General features: G+C 40.7%; 1 protein-coding gene across 1 annotated transcript in view; it reads left to right on the plus strand.

Annotated features, from left to right (window-relative positions):
- Positions 1 to 13943, plus strand: part of LOC109873297 (kin of IRRE-like protein 3) — a 270176-nt gene extending 256233 nt beyond the window's left edge. Inside the window, exons 13-16 of the mRNA XM_020464947.2 lie at positions 2004 to 2087; positions 2933 to 3042; positions 3427 to 3516; positions 12274 to 13943. Of these exons, the coding sequence (XP_020320536.1) occupies positions 2004 to 2087; positions 2933 to 3042; positions 3427 to 3516; positions 12274 to 12759 (770 nt within the window). The 3' untranslated portion in view covers positions 12760 to 13943. The remainder of the gene's footprint in view (positions 1 to 2003; positions 2088 to 2932; positions 3043 to 3426; positions 3517 to 12273) is intronic.
- Positions 13944 to 15042: the final 1099 nt, after the last annotated feature.

A 15042-nucleotide genomic window follows, 5' to 3' on the forward strand; every position in this document is an offset into this window, starting at 1 on the left:
GGATATAAAGTATAAAGCATGCGGTTCTTCCACACATGAAGTTCCAGACACTATGCCAAAGATGCATTTGTGGTGGCACAACGCCCAATTTTCTTTATTTTGGCACTTGCATGTAGCAGCAGGCTACACAGAGAATGGAACAGCTGGATAGGGGAAACGTCTCGAGTCGTGCAAAAGGGAATATAACATTGCGGATAAAGTTTGTAATGACACAATTTCATTTGTACAACATCTAAAGACCTGCATCACTATACTGAGATCTTTGCCATTTCTAAAATAATGTATTTGGGTGTTTTTGGAGCATTTGTTCGTGTTTTTTCAGGACCCCATACTACACAACAAGGATGAGAAGGTGATTTGCTGTTTGGGGTACAGTACTGTAAAACAAAAAAAGTGAAATCACAAAAAAGGTGTGTGTACCCTTCTATAACATGCCATTTACATTACAAATAGAGAAGTGGTTGTAAAAAGGCAAACTTCTCCTTTAAAGCAATATCCTTATCTGATAGAAAACACAGCCTACACAGTGGAGTGCCGTGAAGGCTCCTCAGAGGAGGAAGGGGAGGACCATACTCCTCGTGATTTTCAGAAAAATAAAAGTTGTAAAACATTTAAAAAGTTACCTTTTTTTAGATACAACTATACTAAATATAATCACTTCACCAAATATTTGATTGAAGCATTCTACTTTGCAATAAAGGTCTACAGTAGCCTCAGCATCACTGTGTAGGGTAGCACCATGGTGTAGCCGGAGGACAGCTAGCTTCCATCAAAGGATCGGAGAATGACTCTAGTACTGAAATAATAAAATACAGCTAACTAGCACTGCAGTGTAAAAATTGTTGTGAGTAGTTGACTCAAAGAGAGAGAGAGAGACAATAGGTGAACCGTTTTGAACAAATTAATTTCTTCCAAAATGAAGGAGAACCAAGAGAAAGAGCGAGAGATAGAGAGAGATTTCTTCATTTTTGTTTTCATTTTCTGTTGCCCTTACTTAACTAGTAAATGCAGCTAGCTAGTTTAGCCTACTCAAACACCCTGCTAAAACAGAGGGATGCTATGTTAGCAAGCTGGCTATGACTATCCAACACAAAACTGGAACTCTTCCAAGTTAGGGTAAGCTTTTGGTTTTACTCATTTATGTCCACCGGGGCCCGCCAGTGTAAGTGCAAAACTGCTTACTGACTGTACACTGTAATGTCACTGCATGATTGTAGCAGCTTTACTAACGTGTTAGTTATATTAGCTATGTTGACTACGACGTTACTTTACCTAATATGGTGACAACAATGTAGGCTGTGTGTGGCAGTTATGATATTGTTTGGCTTGGAAAGGTTTTTTCTCTTGGTCACATGCAGTGCATTGAAATCCACAAGTGACAAGGGGCAAAGGTAAGAGGAGGAGAGTGCATAGATGTGAGAAGGAGTACAACGTGCCTGTTATGAAAGCGAACTGTATTTACAGGGGATATATTCATTCCACCAATTCTTTTCAAAAATGTTTCTTAAACAGAACAAAACGGGGATAAACACACCTGAATTTGTTTCTACAATAGAAACTCTCGTTTGCAACTGTTGGACTAATGATTAAACCCTATATTAGCTAGATAAAGGCAATAATAATATAATGTCCATGTCACCTCAAATGTTTCGCTCGACCTGTATGCACCTATGTTGTAAACTTTCATTCATAGGCTAGGTTGTAGCAACCTTATGATGAGTATAGGGAACAGTTGAGGATCATGTAGTAGCCTAAACCTATCCATGTTACATTGAGCTGGTTGAATGGAATAGGAATGACAGTCATCCAATATGCTGTAATAGAAATAAGGCCATGCTCATTAAAACCCCAAAATTGTCCTCCCCCATCTTAAACGGCACTGACCGCCGCTGTTGGAGTGTAGTGATACAGTGCTCATATATATATATATATATATATACACGGTCAATGTAGACTGCTGTTAACCATGTTGTTGTTGTTGTTGCTGTTGTTGTTTACCACAGAAGACGTTCACCTCGTCATGTCCTCCTTACCCGTATCCATCTCCTCTCGCCAGAGAGACCTGGCAAGCAAAATTAAAACAGAGAGTAAGTAACCCATGTATATGATCTTACCATATCATAGGCTGTCGATAAAGTGTATTTCAGTAGTGCCATGCACAAGTGCTACAGAAATATTAATGTGTATAATGTCCATGAATGACAGCAGTCACTGCTGTCTGTTTAAGGAATACGGATCCTGCCAACATAAGGATATGAGTGTATATGAAAGTTATCATCAATTTCAGTGACACTCAGGTATACCGTGCCCTATATAATGTCCATAACACATAAATAAGCAGCACATGACACCTTATAATCGAATCATTCATAAATGCTTCTGGCATACCCTGTGTCAACTGCCGGTGGTTAATATTTACACACATGAGTATTTATGGTTAGGAGTTAAGCATTATGCATGTATTCAATGTATTCTTTGGCACACATAGCCCTAGCACTGAAGGGTTGCTCATTTTTAAGCCTATATCATGTTCTATAAAGATTCATAATGTGGCTTAACTGGGTGACATACCCACCAATGTATTTGTTCATATTTATAAATATTTTATAGAGCATGGAATATGGTTATAAATGATTTGTGACCCATTTATGCAGTGCTTATGAAGCCTACATAAGATGCACTTCAAATAAAGCAGAACCCAGTTTTGTAATGAGCTGTGACTTCTGTGGGAGTGTAGAATAGTTCCAGTCCACCAAAGAACAAGTTATGATGCTGATGCTCTCTGTGGTCTGGCTGTGGAGCTAAGGGACTCTCCAAGCTCCCATCAAGAGATCTAAGGGGCCACAGCTTTTAAAGCCGCTCGGATGTGGTATGATGCGGTGCCAGAGGACTTCTGTCAGTGGTGCCAATCAGTTTCCCTGTCTCTCTACAGACCTCAAAGGAGTGGGTTTGGCAAAAAACGACATCCGGGTGGAGATTGTTCACAAGGATCACAACTCAGCGCGGGAAACAGAGGAGCACACAGCAATCAAGCAGATGATGGTGAGTTGAACGCTACTCTTCTCTCCTCTCCGCATGTAATTTACGAGTCCATCGATAGTACATCTGAATTGATTGAAAATGTTCTAATCAACAGTTCATTGAAGAACATTTTTCATTCTACAGTACATCTATCTACAGACTTACTGCAAACACAGTAACCCAAAGCTCTAATTTAGGCATATTACTCAGGGATGTAGCATTAAAAAATTAAAGTGGGTTAACCCTGAAAACAGACAACCATGCTTATTTAATGTAAATATGCATGTAAATGCTATTAACCAAACAAAAACAGTGTTTGCATGCGTTTACCCTCCACTACACCGCTGATAGTAAAAGAATATCAGACAGCCATTCAGTGACATGTCTGCCCCTTTGGTGTCTCAGATTGAGCGTGGGGACTTCCAGGCACAGGAGTCTGTGCTGAAGCAGCTGGAAGTCCTACAAGAGGAAGAGAAGGAGTTCCAGCACATTAAGGTGGGCATAGAGCCAGGCATACACAAGGCAGTGATACAGCATTAGTAGGGATGTCCTAAAATGTGCACTGTACACTGCACTACAGTTCAAGGAAAAACATATATTATATTCAGTTAGTACTCCTATTCTGTTTCTTCTCTAGCACATTAAAGTGGGCACAGAGCCAGGCATACATGGGGCAGTGATACAGCATCAGGAATGTCTTAAAATGTACACCGTATGCTAGTTCTAGGAGGAACTTGTATTCTATTCAGTTAGTACTACTATTCTGTTTCTTCTTCTTTTTCCACACAGAATGGCTTATTGATGTTCTGCTCATATGTAAGGAATCTTATTTCAATCACAATCCACATCTATTCTAAGGAGAATCTCTCTAGATCTACAGTACTGGAGTGTTCTGAAAATAACCAGTAGGAGTTTTGCATGAAACAAGGCTGCCTATTAAGACACTCATGAGCAAGTCAAGGTAGAGTAGAAGGGAGTACCTGCAAATCCTTCGTCGTGTATATTTTGTTTTCCCTATTATAGATAGACCACTCTCCCGCTTATAACACTTAATTTTCATTATATATAACTGAAAGTAGAAATATGCAGATTAAAGAATGGACGAGAGATTGAATTTCAAAGGGATTGAGGAGAAACGTCAAAAGCAGGTAGAGTGGTTCTTAATTCATTCTAAATTCCATTAGGCATCCGCAACCACGTTAGAGTTTCTGAATTGATGGAAAAGTTCATGTCTAAATTGGAGGCAATCTCTTCAATTCAAACATGAGAAATTATTGGCTATGTCCCCCAATTATCTTTCCCTCCTCCCAAAGTGTGCTCTTGTTCACTTCCCTTCACTGATTTGAAAAAAAATATGGTGGAAACTTTCACTGGCCCATATCTCCAGCAATCCAATGCTTTCAGATTTGTGGGAAGTAGTGAACAAGTGTATACTTCAGGATAAATGATATAATATTGGGATGCACCCATCTAATCTGATTGGCATGAACAAGTTCTGGAGGCACCTGGAGGTAAAATGAACATTATATATATATATAACACCACTACCTTGTCACAACACAACTGATTCGCTCAAATGCATTAATTAAGAAGGAAAGAAATTCCAACAATTAACTTTTAACAAGGCACACATGTTAATTGAAATGCATTCCAGGAGACTACCTCATGAATCTGGTTGAGAGAATGCCAAGAGTTTGCAAAGCTGTCATCAAGGCAATGGTTGGCTACTTTGAAGAATCTCAACAACAAAAAACGTTTTGATTTGTTTAACACTTTTTTGGTTACTACACGATTCATGTGTTATTTCACAGTTGTGATGTCTTCACTATTATTCTACAATGTGGGGAAAAAAATGTTAAGTAAGAAAAACCCTTGAATGAGTAGGGGTGTCCAAACTTTTGACAGGTGCTGTATATATGTGATGGGATGTGTCGACATTATGGACAGCATATGGATAAAATATTTAGTAGAATTGAATACATAGGATAGAATAGTATATATACAGCAATAGTTGAATAGGATGGCATCGACTAGAATACAGTATATACATATGAAATTAGTAAAACAGTATGTCAACATTATTATGGTGACCAGTGTTCCTTTATTTACTTGACCACTTATTCCATAGGGCAGCAGCCTCTTAGGTGCAGGTTTGAGTAACCGGGTGGTGTAGCCGGCTAGTGACAGGGACTATATTCAGTGACTATGTTCAGGGCAGGATACTGGGTGGAGGTCATCTAGTGATGGCTATTTAACAGTCTGATGGCCTTGAGATAGAAGCTGTTTTTCAGTCTCTCTGCCCCAGCTTTGATGTACCTGTAATGACCTCGCCTTCTGGTTGATAACTGGGTGAACAGGCGGTGCGCCAGGTGGTTGATATCCTTGATGATCTTTTTGTCCTTCCTGTGACATTGGGTGCTGTAGGTGTTCTGGAGGGCAGGCAGTGTGTCCCCGGTGATTCGTTGGGCATACTTCACCACCTTCTGGAGACCCCTGCAGTTGAGGGTGGTGCAGTTTCCGTACCAGGCGGTGATACAACCCGACAGGATTCTCTCAATGGTGCACATGTAATAGCTTGTGAGGGTCTTAGGGGCCAAGCCACATTTCTTCAGCCTCCTAAGGTTGAAGAGCTGCTGTTGCACCTTCTTCACCACACTGTCTGTGTGGGTGGGCCGTTTCAGACTTTCAGTGATATGTACGCCGAGGAACTTGAAGCTTTTCACCTGCTCCACTGCGGCCCCGTCGATGTGGATGTAAGTGTGCTACCTCTGCTGTCCACAATCAGTTCCATCCTTATGTTGACATTGAGGGAGAAGTTATTTTGCTCCTGCCTATAAGCTGTCTCATCATTGTTGGTAATCAGGCCTATTACTGCTGTGTTATCTGCAAACTTGATGATGAGTTGGAGGCATGTGTGGCCACACAGTGTCACGCCCTGACCATAGAGAGCTGTATATTCTCTATGTTGGTTAGGTCGAGGTGTGGGTGGGTTATCTAGGGGAATTGTATATCTATGTTGGCCTGATATGGTTCCCAATCAGAGGCAGCTGTGTATCGTTGTCTCTGATTGGGGATCATATTTAGGTAGCCATTTCCCCATTGTGCTTTTTGGGATCTTGTCTATGTATAGTTGCCTGTGAGCAGTATTATAGCTTCACGTTTCGTTTGTTCGCTTTGTTGTTTTGTTCTTTGAAGTTTTCTATTCCAAAATAAAGGATGGAAACATACCACGCTGCATCTAGGTCTACTCCGTATGATGAACACACAGTCATGGGTGAACAGGGAGTACAGGAGGGGGTGGAGCACGCACCCTTGTGGGACCCTATGTTGAGTATCAGCATAGTGGAGGTGTTGTTTCCTATGTTCACCACCTGGGGGCAGCCAGTCAGATAGTCCCAGACACAGTTGCACAGGGCGGGGTTCATTCTCAGGGCCCCAAGCTTAATGATGAGCTTAGAGGATACTATGATGTTGAAGGCTGAGGTGTAGTCAATAAACAGCATTCTTACATAGGTATTCCTCCTTTCCAGATGGGATAGGGTAGTGTGCAGTGCGATGGCGATTGCATCGTTTGTGGATCTATTGGGGTGGTATGCAAATGTAAGTGGGTCTAGGGTGTCATTTAAGGTGGAGGGGATATGGTTCTTAACTAGCCTCTCAAAGCACTTCATGGTGAAAGAAGTGAGTGCTATCCGGTGAAGGTCATTTAGTTTGATTACGTTTGCTTTCTTGGGTACAGGAACAATGGTAGACATCTTGAAGCAAGTGAGGACAGCAGACTGGGATAGAGAGAGATTGAATATGTCCATAAACACTCCAGCCAGCTGGTCTGAGCATGCTCTGAGGACCCAGCTAGGGATGCCATCTGGGCCGGCAGCCTTGCGAGGGTTAACACGCTCAAATGTTTTACTCACGTTGGCCACGGAGAACGAGAGTCCACAGTCCTTGGGAGCGGCTTGCATAAGTGACATTGTACTATCCCCAAAGTGGGCGAAGAAGGTGTTTAGCTTGTCCGGGGGCAAGACATCAGTGTCTGCAACGTGGCTGGTTTTCCCTTTGTAATCTGTGATTGTCTGGAGTCCCCTGTCTTTGCTGTTGAATTTCAACTCCACGTTGTCTCTGTACTGACATTTTGCCTGTTTCATTGCCTTATGGAGGGCATAACTGCACTATTTGTATTCAATCGTATTCCCAGTCACCTTGCTGTGGTTAAATGCAGTTTTTCTTGCTTTTAGTTTTGCGCGAACGTTGCCATCTATCCACAGTTTTTGATTTGGGTAAGTTTAAATAGTTACAGTGGGAACAACATCCCCTATACACTTCTTGATGAACTCAGTCACTGTGTCAGTGTATGCGTCAATGTTTTTCTCAGAGGCAACCCGGAACATATCCCAGTCCACGTGATCAAAACAATCTTGAAGCATGGATTCCAATTTATCAAACCAACGTTGAATAGACCTTAGCACGGATACTTCCTGTTTGAGTTTCTGCTTATAGGAAGGGAGGAGCAGAATGGAGTCGTGATCTGATTTGCCGAAGGAGGAGGGCCTTTTAGCCAGGGAGAGTAACAATGGTCGAGAGTTTTTGAAGCGCGACTACTATAAGCAATGTGTTGACAGAATTTTGGTAGCTTTTTCCTCATATTTGCTTTGTTTAATCCAGCCGCTGTATCAGAGTTCAAAAAGGCTTTCCGGCGAAAGCACACCATGCGATAATGTGAGGACAGCGCCCCGCATACAAAACCATGAAAAACATATTTCAACCAGACCGGTGCGACACGAAAAGCAGAAATAGCGATATAATAAATGCCTTATCTTTGATGATCTTCTTCCGTTGGTACTACAAAAGGTCCCAGTTACATCACAAATGGTCCTTCTGTTCTATAATGTCCTTCTTTATATCCATAAAAACACAGTTTAGCTGGCGCGCTTCAGTCAATAATCCACCCAGTTTCCCTCCATCAAAATGAATACAAAATGAATCCCAAACGTTACTAATAAACTTTTCCGAACAAGTCAAACAACGTTTATAATCAAACCTTAGGTACCCTAATACGTAAATAAACAATACAATTTCAGATGGAGAATCGTTATTGTCTTTACCGGAGAAAAATATCAAAGAACGCGCTCGGAAACACGACAGACAAAATGGGAGACACCTAGAAAAACTACAATTTCTGGCTCATTTATCCAAAAACCAGCCTGAAACTCTTTCTAAAGATTGTTGACATCTAGTGGAAGCCCTAGGAACTGCAATATGGGAGGACTTTGCCTTATAATAAAAGTTATAGCCATTGAAAAAGTGGTAGGCTATTTTTTGGGATGGTTTGTCCTCAGGATTTTGCTTGCCATATCAGTTTTGTTATACTCACAGACATACTTTTAACAGTTTTAGAAACTTTAGCGTGTTTTCTATCGATATCTAACAATTATATGCATATTCTAGTTTCTTGGCCTGAGAAATAGGCTGTTTCAAATGGGTACGTGTTTCAGCCAAAAATGAAAATCCTGCCCCCTACCCCATACCCTCAAGAAGTTAAATTGCCAAACAGATCCAGTTTGGGAAAGTCCTATTTCTGGTCAGAATGCTGGTGCGTTACCGTCGCTCTGATATCCAAAAGTTCACAAAAAACATTCTGGGCTAGTAATGTAAGAAATAACAATAATAATACTGCAAAGTCGCTTAGGAGCTAGAGGCAGAGCTTCCATGTCTGTCGGCGCCACACTCAATCCCTTATTTTAGATGAACTATCCCTTAAAGCACTGATATGCAAATATAATGTGGGATATTGGAACTTCTAGGAAGCCAGACTTACACTTTCACATTCAAAGGCTTAACTCTGACTCTTTGACTCTGACTCTTATCTGTGAGGCGACCCCTTCTCCATCTCTCAGGTCAGACGTGTTATCTTCTCCTTCTCTCGCGTCAGATGTGTTACCTTCTCCATCTCTCCGGTCAGATGTGAACCGCTAATATACAGTATATTCTCATAGATCTTCCTCTTCCTGATGTCATCCTGCGAATTCAATTCCCACCCTTGAGATTCTGCCGCTTGAGGGACCTACCCTTTCTGTCTTGCCATCGCTAATAGAGTTCTTTGTAATAGCCTCCAGCCACAAGTACAGACAAAGATGTCTGCTTGCTCTGACAGCAAATGTTGTATTTTATCCATTTGAATGTTGGCAAGCAAAGTCATTCTCCCTCCTCCCGGAATCTAACAATCAGTTCATTTCAAAAAAGGAAATGGAGTAGCATAAAGAGAGAAGAAAACACTTTACACACGTAGGTTGTGACTGAAAATGAACTGGCTTTGCAATTATTCAACATATGCTGCTCCCACATGTGGAATCATTAAGGCTATTTAATTAGCTGATAAGAGGATTTCTTCGTGTTAGTGGGAGATGACTATTTCACACCCCGAAAGCATGTTATCTATTTTTCACATGTCGCACACATCAGCCTGTTTCTTTGATGTCTCATCATTCTAATAAATAGCTGTTGATATAGATATGAATTTGGTCACATTAATGCAAGTATTGGAATACATGAGAAAACATAGGTGTTGCTTTGTCACAGCTTTAGACCACATAGAATTAGGGCATAAATACCTGTTGATTAAGCCTGGCAAAGTTTATACTCTGTTTATGCAGTTCGGGGTGATGTTTCCCCTAGGTACAGATCTAGGATCAATTTCCCCTCCCCCAATCTGAACCATAACCATTAGTTGGGAAATATAAATCTGACCCAAGATCGGTGTCTAAGGGCAACTTTACCCAACTCCCTTTTTATGCAACTTCTTCATTGAAGAAACAGTTACGGAAACATCCTCACACTGGACAACAATAATGTCATTTTTGATTCTTGAAATTTTGATTTATGAAAAATAAAACATATATATCTTGATGAGATAAGTATTCAACCCCCTGAGTCAATACATGTTAGAATCCTCTTTGGCAGCGATTACAGCTGTGAATATTTTGGGGCAAGTCTCTAAGAGCTTTGCACACCTGGATTGTACAATATTTGCCCATTTATTATTTTTTTACTTTTCAAGCTCTGTCAAGTTGTCAGGCATATGTGTATAGGTGGCAGGGAAGTCAGGCGCAGGAGAGTCAAACGGAGTGTAAAATGGAGTCTTTTAATAATGTCCCAGTAACATGCTCCATAACACTAAACAGGAAAAGAACATAAACAAATATGGGTACGAAGACCCGTCGCGCACCTATACAACAAAAACACTACACTGACAATAAACAATCTCTGACAAAGACACAGAGGGTTAAATACACAACATGTAATGAATGGGATTGAAAACAGGTGTGTGGGAAGACAAGACAAAACCAACAAATGGATCAATGATGGCTAGAAGACCGGTGAAGTCGAACGCCGAGCACCGCCCGAACAAGGAGAGGCAACGACTTCGGCAGAAGTCGTGACACAAGTTGGTTGTTGATCTTTGCTAGACAGCCATTTTCAAGTCGTGCCATAGTTTTTCAAGCAGACTCAAGTCAAAACTGTAACTAGGACACTCAGGAACATTCAATGTCGTCACGGTAAGTAACTTCAGTGTATATTTGGCCTTGGGTTTTAGGTTATTGTCCTGCTGAAATGTAAATTTGTCTCCCGGTTTCTGCTGGAAAGCAGACTGAACCAGGTTTTCATTTAGGATTTTGCTTGTGCTTAGCTCTATTTCATTTTATTCAAAAATAAATTCTATAGTCTTTAACAATTACAAGCATATCTATGCATTGTCACTTTACCCTTACCTACATGTACAAATGACCTCCCCTAACCTGTACCCCCGCACATTGACTTGGTAACAGTACCCCTGTATGTAGCCTCGTTATTGTTAAGTAATTTCATTGTGTTACTTTTAGATTTTTACTTTAGTTTATTTAGTAAATATTTTCATAACTCTTTTTCTTGAATTTCATTGTTGGTTAAGGGCTTCTAAGTAAGCATTTCACGGTAAGGTTTATACCTGTTTTATTTGGTGCATGTGACAAATAACATTTTATTTGATATGCATAACATGATGCAGCCACCACCATGCTTAAAAATATAGAGTGGTACTCAGTGATGTGTTGTGTTGGATTTGCCACAAGCAAATGTTTTGTATCAGGACAAAAAGTTAATTTCTTTACCACATTTTTTGCAGTATTACTTGTGCCTTATTGCAAACAGGATGAGTGTTTTGGAATATTTGTTTTATTCTGTATAGACTTCCTTCTTTTCACTCTGTCATTTAGGTTAGGATTGTAAAGTAACTACAACGTAATTGTCCCATCCTCAGTTTTCTCCTATCACAGCCATTAAAACTCTGTAACTGTTTCAAAATCACCATTGGCCTGGTGGAGTTAGGAGTTAGGAAGGATGCCTGTATTTTTGTATGGACTGGGTGTATTGATACACCATCCAAAGCATAATTAATAACTATGCTCAAAGGGGTGTTCAGTGTCTGTTTTAATTTTTACTCCTCTACTAATAGGTGCCCTTCTTTGTGAGGCATTTGAAAACCTCCCTGATCCATGTAGTTGAATCTGTGCATAAAATGCACTAATTAGTTTAGGGACCTTACAATTAACTGTATGTGTGGGGTAATCATTTAAAAAATAATGTTGACTACTATTAGTACACACAAAGTGAGTCCATGCAACTTTTAATGTGACATGTTAAGCAAATATTTACTCCTCAACATATTTAGACTTGCCATAACAAAGGGGTTGAATAATTGACTCAAGACATTTCAGCTTTAAATGTTTTATTCATTTGTAAAAAATAAATTATGTTGGAGGGTATTGTGTGTAGATCAGTGTCACAACATCTACATTTAATCAATTTAACACAACAAAATGTGTAAAAATCCAAGGGGTGTGAATACTTTCTGAAGGCACTATAGATGGTGCCTCGGAGTATTTATATTTCATCATTAAGTACATGTAGGCTATTTATAATAGAAACCTAACTCTCTCCTGTTCAAATGAGAGCAGATGTCTGGATCATGAAAGAGAAAATGAAGAAATTAGATGGTGCTGTTTGACATTTCCCCTGTTTGACTGATGATGACACAGATAAAGAAACAGATGTGCCTCTTTCAAACTGTAATCATTAATCTTTCAGTGAGTTATCGATTTAATCACAATAACAACTACCAAAATAGTAACTGCACTGCACTGACATGCCTTCCATTTTATGTCTCCTGTCCTAACATTAACACATCTGTTTATGTCTTTGCCCCGTCTCCTCCACAAGGATCCAACAAATGGCTACTACAGCGTCAATACCTTCAAGGAGCACCATGGCACCCCGACTATGTCAATGGCCCCCAGCCAGACCGGCGGAGCAGAAGTCCGGAACCCTTCGGCTTCCTCTTCAGCCACCATGGGCAAGCAACGTGTGCCCACAGGCATGTCCTTCACCAACATCTACAGCACGCTGGGTGCCGGGCCCAACCGCCTGTACGACTACAGCCAGCGTTTCGTGCTAGGCATGGGCAGTAGCTCCATCGAGCTGTGCGAGCGTGAGTTCCAGCGGGGCTCGCTCAGCGACTCCAGCTCCTTCATCGACACGCAGTGCGATAGCAGCGTGAGCAGCTACAGCAAACAGGATGGCTACGTGCAGTTTGACAAGGACAGCAAGGCCTCGGCCGCCTCCTCCTCCTCCCACTACTCGCAGTCGTCCTCGCAGAACTCAGACCTGACGCGGCCGCTGCAGAAACGCATGCAGACCCATGTGTAATGGCAGAAAGAGTTCCAGTATGGATAGATCGGACAGGATGGGTCGAAGATAGCACCTTTGGACACTCTGAGGAACACTGCCTGACCGGTGTACAGTGCTATATTTTTGTTTGGTTTGTACTCTGGTCCTCTACTAATATGGACACTGTACGTACCATACTTTTTACATACACACAGTACATGTTCTTTTGATTACATGGGATAGACTGTATTCTCCTTGAAACAAGCTCCTTGAAACAAGCTCCTTAAAACAAAAAAAACATCAAAAGAACATCATAACCTTGAGAGCCACAATTGGTCGAAAATGATGCCAATCAATGTCCACTTTCTCAATGAACATTGCTCTGCTGTTGACCCCTATTCTGTTTCGACTAGTGGACTTCCTCAAAACGTGCAGATGTAGGTATTATTCACACATCTGTGTGGAATAATTCCAGTATTGTAAAAAAGTTGCTGTTTATCATCTAAAAAGACAAACTGTTGGGACTATGTTCAGCTACCCAGTTGGGGTTTGAAGCACAAAGGGGTATTGTTAAAAACTGCCAGAGGCATTTCTTGTATCCACGGGAGAAAAAAACCTTAGATGGATAATGAAACCTCTGAGGAAAGATGGAGGGAGCGGCAGGCTATGTAATGAAAAGGAACACCTTGCCAACTGACTGAAGGACTGACCTGCAGGTCTAATATCTCTACACCTGGACTACTTTAATACTCAGTGGATTATACATTTTGGTTATCTAAGTATATTCTATATTTTGCTCCTTTACTTTGGACTAACGGAGATGTTTTGCCTTTTTGATGTATGCCTTGTGAAAGTTCACTACTGAGTCACAGGTCACAGATAAATGCATGGAGAAGTGGATGTGTCATACTGTTGTACTACTTCACTTGAGCTAACGTATCAAATGCTTTGTTCACTCACAAACGGTTGGTTTCTTTCTTATGGTCAAGGACATCTGTACTTTCCCATTCAATGTGTGACACTTGCAGCTTGACGTGTGTGTGTGTGAGCAGATAGCTGTGGAGCCAAATACAGTGTTATTGCTGCCGGAACTGTTCTCATTTTTGTGGCTTGCCATACTTAGCTGATATTGTGTTGTTTACACTGGAGCTCTGTAAATCCAGCATTTTTGTGTACTGTGATTTGACTACTGAATGATAGGGATAAAGTTACTTTTTTCTGTCTGTCGCCTCTGTGGTTACAGTTACTCAGTGCCCACCGTTTTTAGTGAGACACATTGTTCTGTCTCAAATTGTACTATTTAGCTTGAAAAGAGATGATTAGGTGGTTCTGCTTAACTGGGGTGACAGGGTAGCCTAGTGGTTAGAGCGTTGGACTAATAACCTGAAGGTTGCAAGTTCATATCACTGAGCTGACAAGGTACAAATCTGTTGTTTTTCTCCTGAACAGGCAGTTAACCCACAGTTCCTAGGCCGTCATTGAAAATAAGAATTTGTTCTTAACTGACTTGCCTAGTTAAATAAAGGTACAAATTTAAAAAACTATAGTAGGGTCTTGAAGATATGCATTCGGAGTTTTCGGGATTGGAGGTTGTTTGGAACACAGAAATGTCTGTAACTTTGAATTTCACTTAAAAACGCATCAACCTTTAGAAAATATATATTTATTGAATATTTAGACGTGTTTTCTTTCCCAGTTTGATATTGCCAGTTCAGTTGAGTGATCAATCTGTAACATTAAGATTTGTGTCTATGAGGTCCTACTGTACTATGACTTCTTCAGATAATTACTATTGGTCAATATGATATGAACTAATCAGGGCCTGTATGTTTCAGTGCAAAATCAATATTACTTTTACTTAACTGGTCAAGTCAACTTTTTATTTACAATGACATCATAGGAACAGTGGGTTAACTGCCTCGTTCAGGGGCAGAACAACATATTTTTACCTTGTCAGCTGGGGGGATTCAATCTAGCAACCTTCCAGTTATTAGTACAACACTCTAACCACTAGGCTACCTGCTGCCCCAACATCCTCACAGTGAAGCATTAGCTCATACAACAAACAGTCAACCAGGGATCTTCATACCTCTCCCACTAGATGACTCAGTTGGGTAACACTTTCCAGTCATTAGTAAGGCATTTGTTGATGATCTAATTGAAAATCATGACCCCAATATAAACAAAGTATGTCATATATAAACCAAATGTCTTCCCAATGTATTTTAATGCAGCCTCCGTTCATACCCTGCCTGTTTGGTAATGACCAGCACCACCATTCATAATGACTGATTATAATTATAGTTATAATGACTGATGCTG

Source organism: Oncorhynchus kisutch, linkage group LG28, assembly GCF_002021735.2.
Source record: "Oncorhynchus kisutch isolate 150728-3 linkage group LG28, Okis_V2, whole genome shotgun sequence".
Lineage (NCBI taxonomy): Eukaryota > Metazoa > Chordata > Actinopteri > Salmoniformes > Salmonidae > Oncorhynchus > Oncorhynchus kisutch.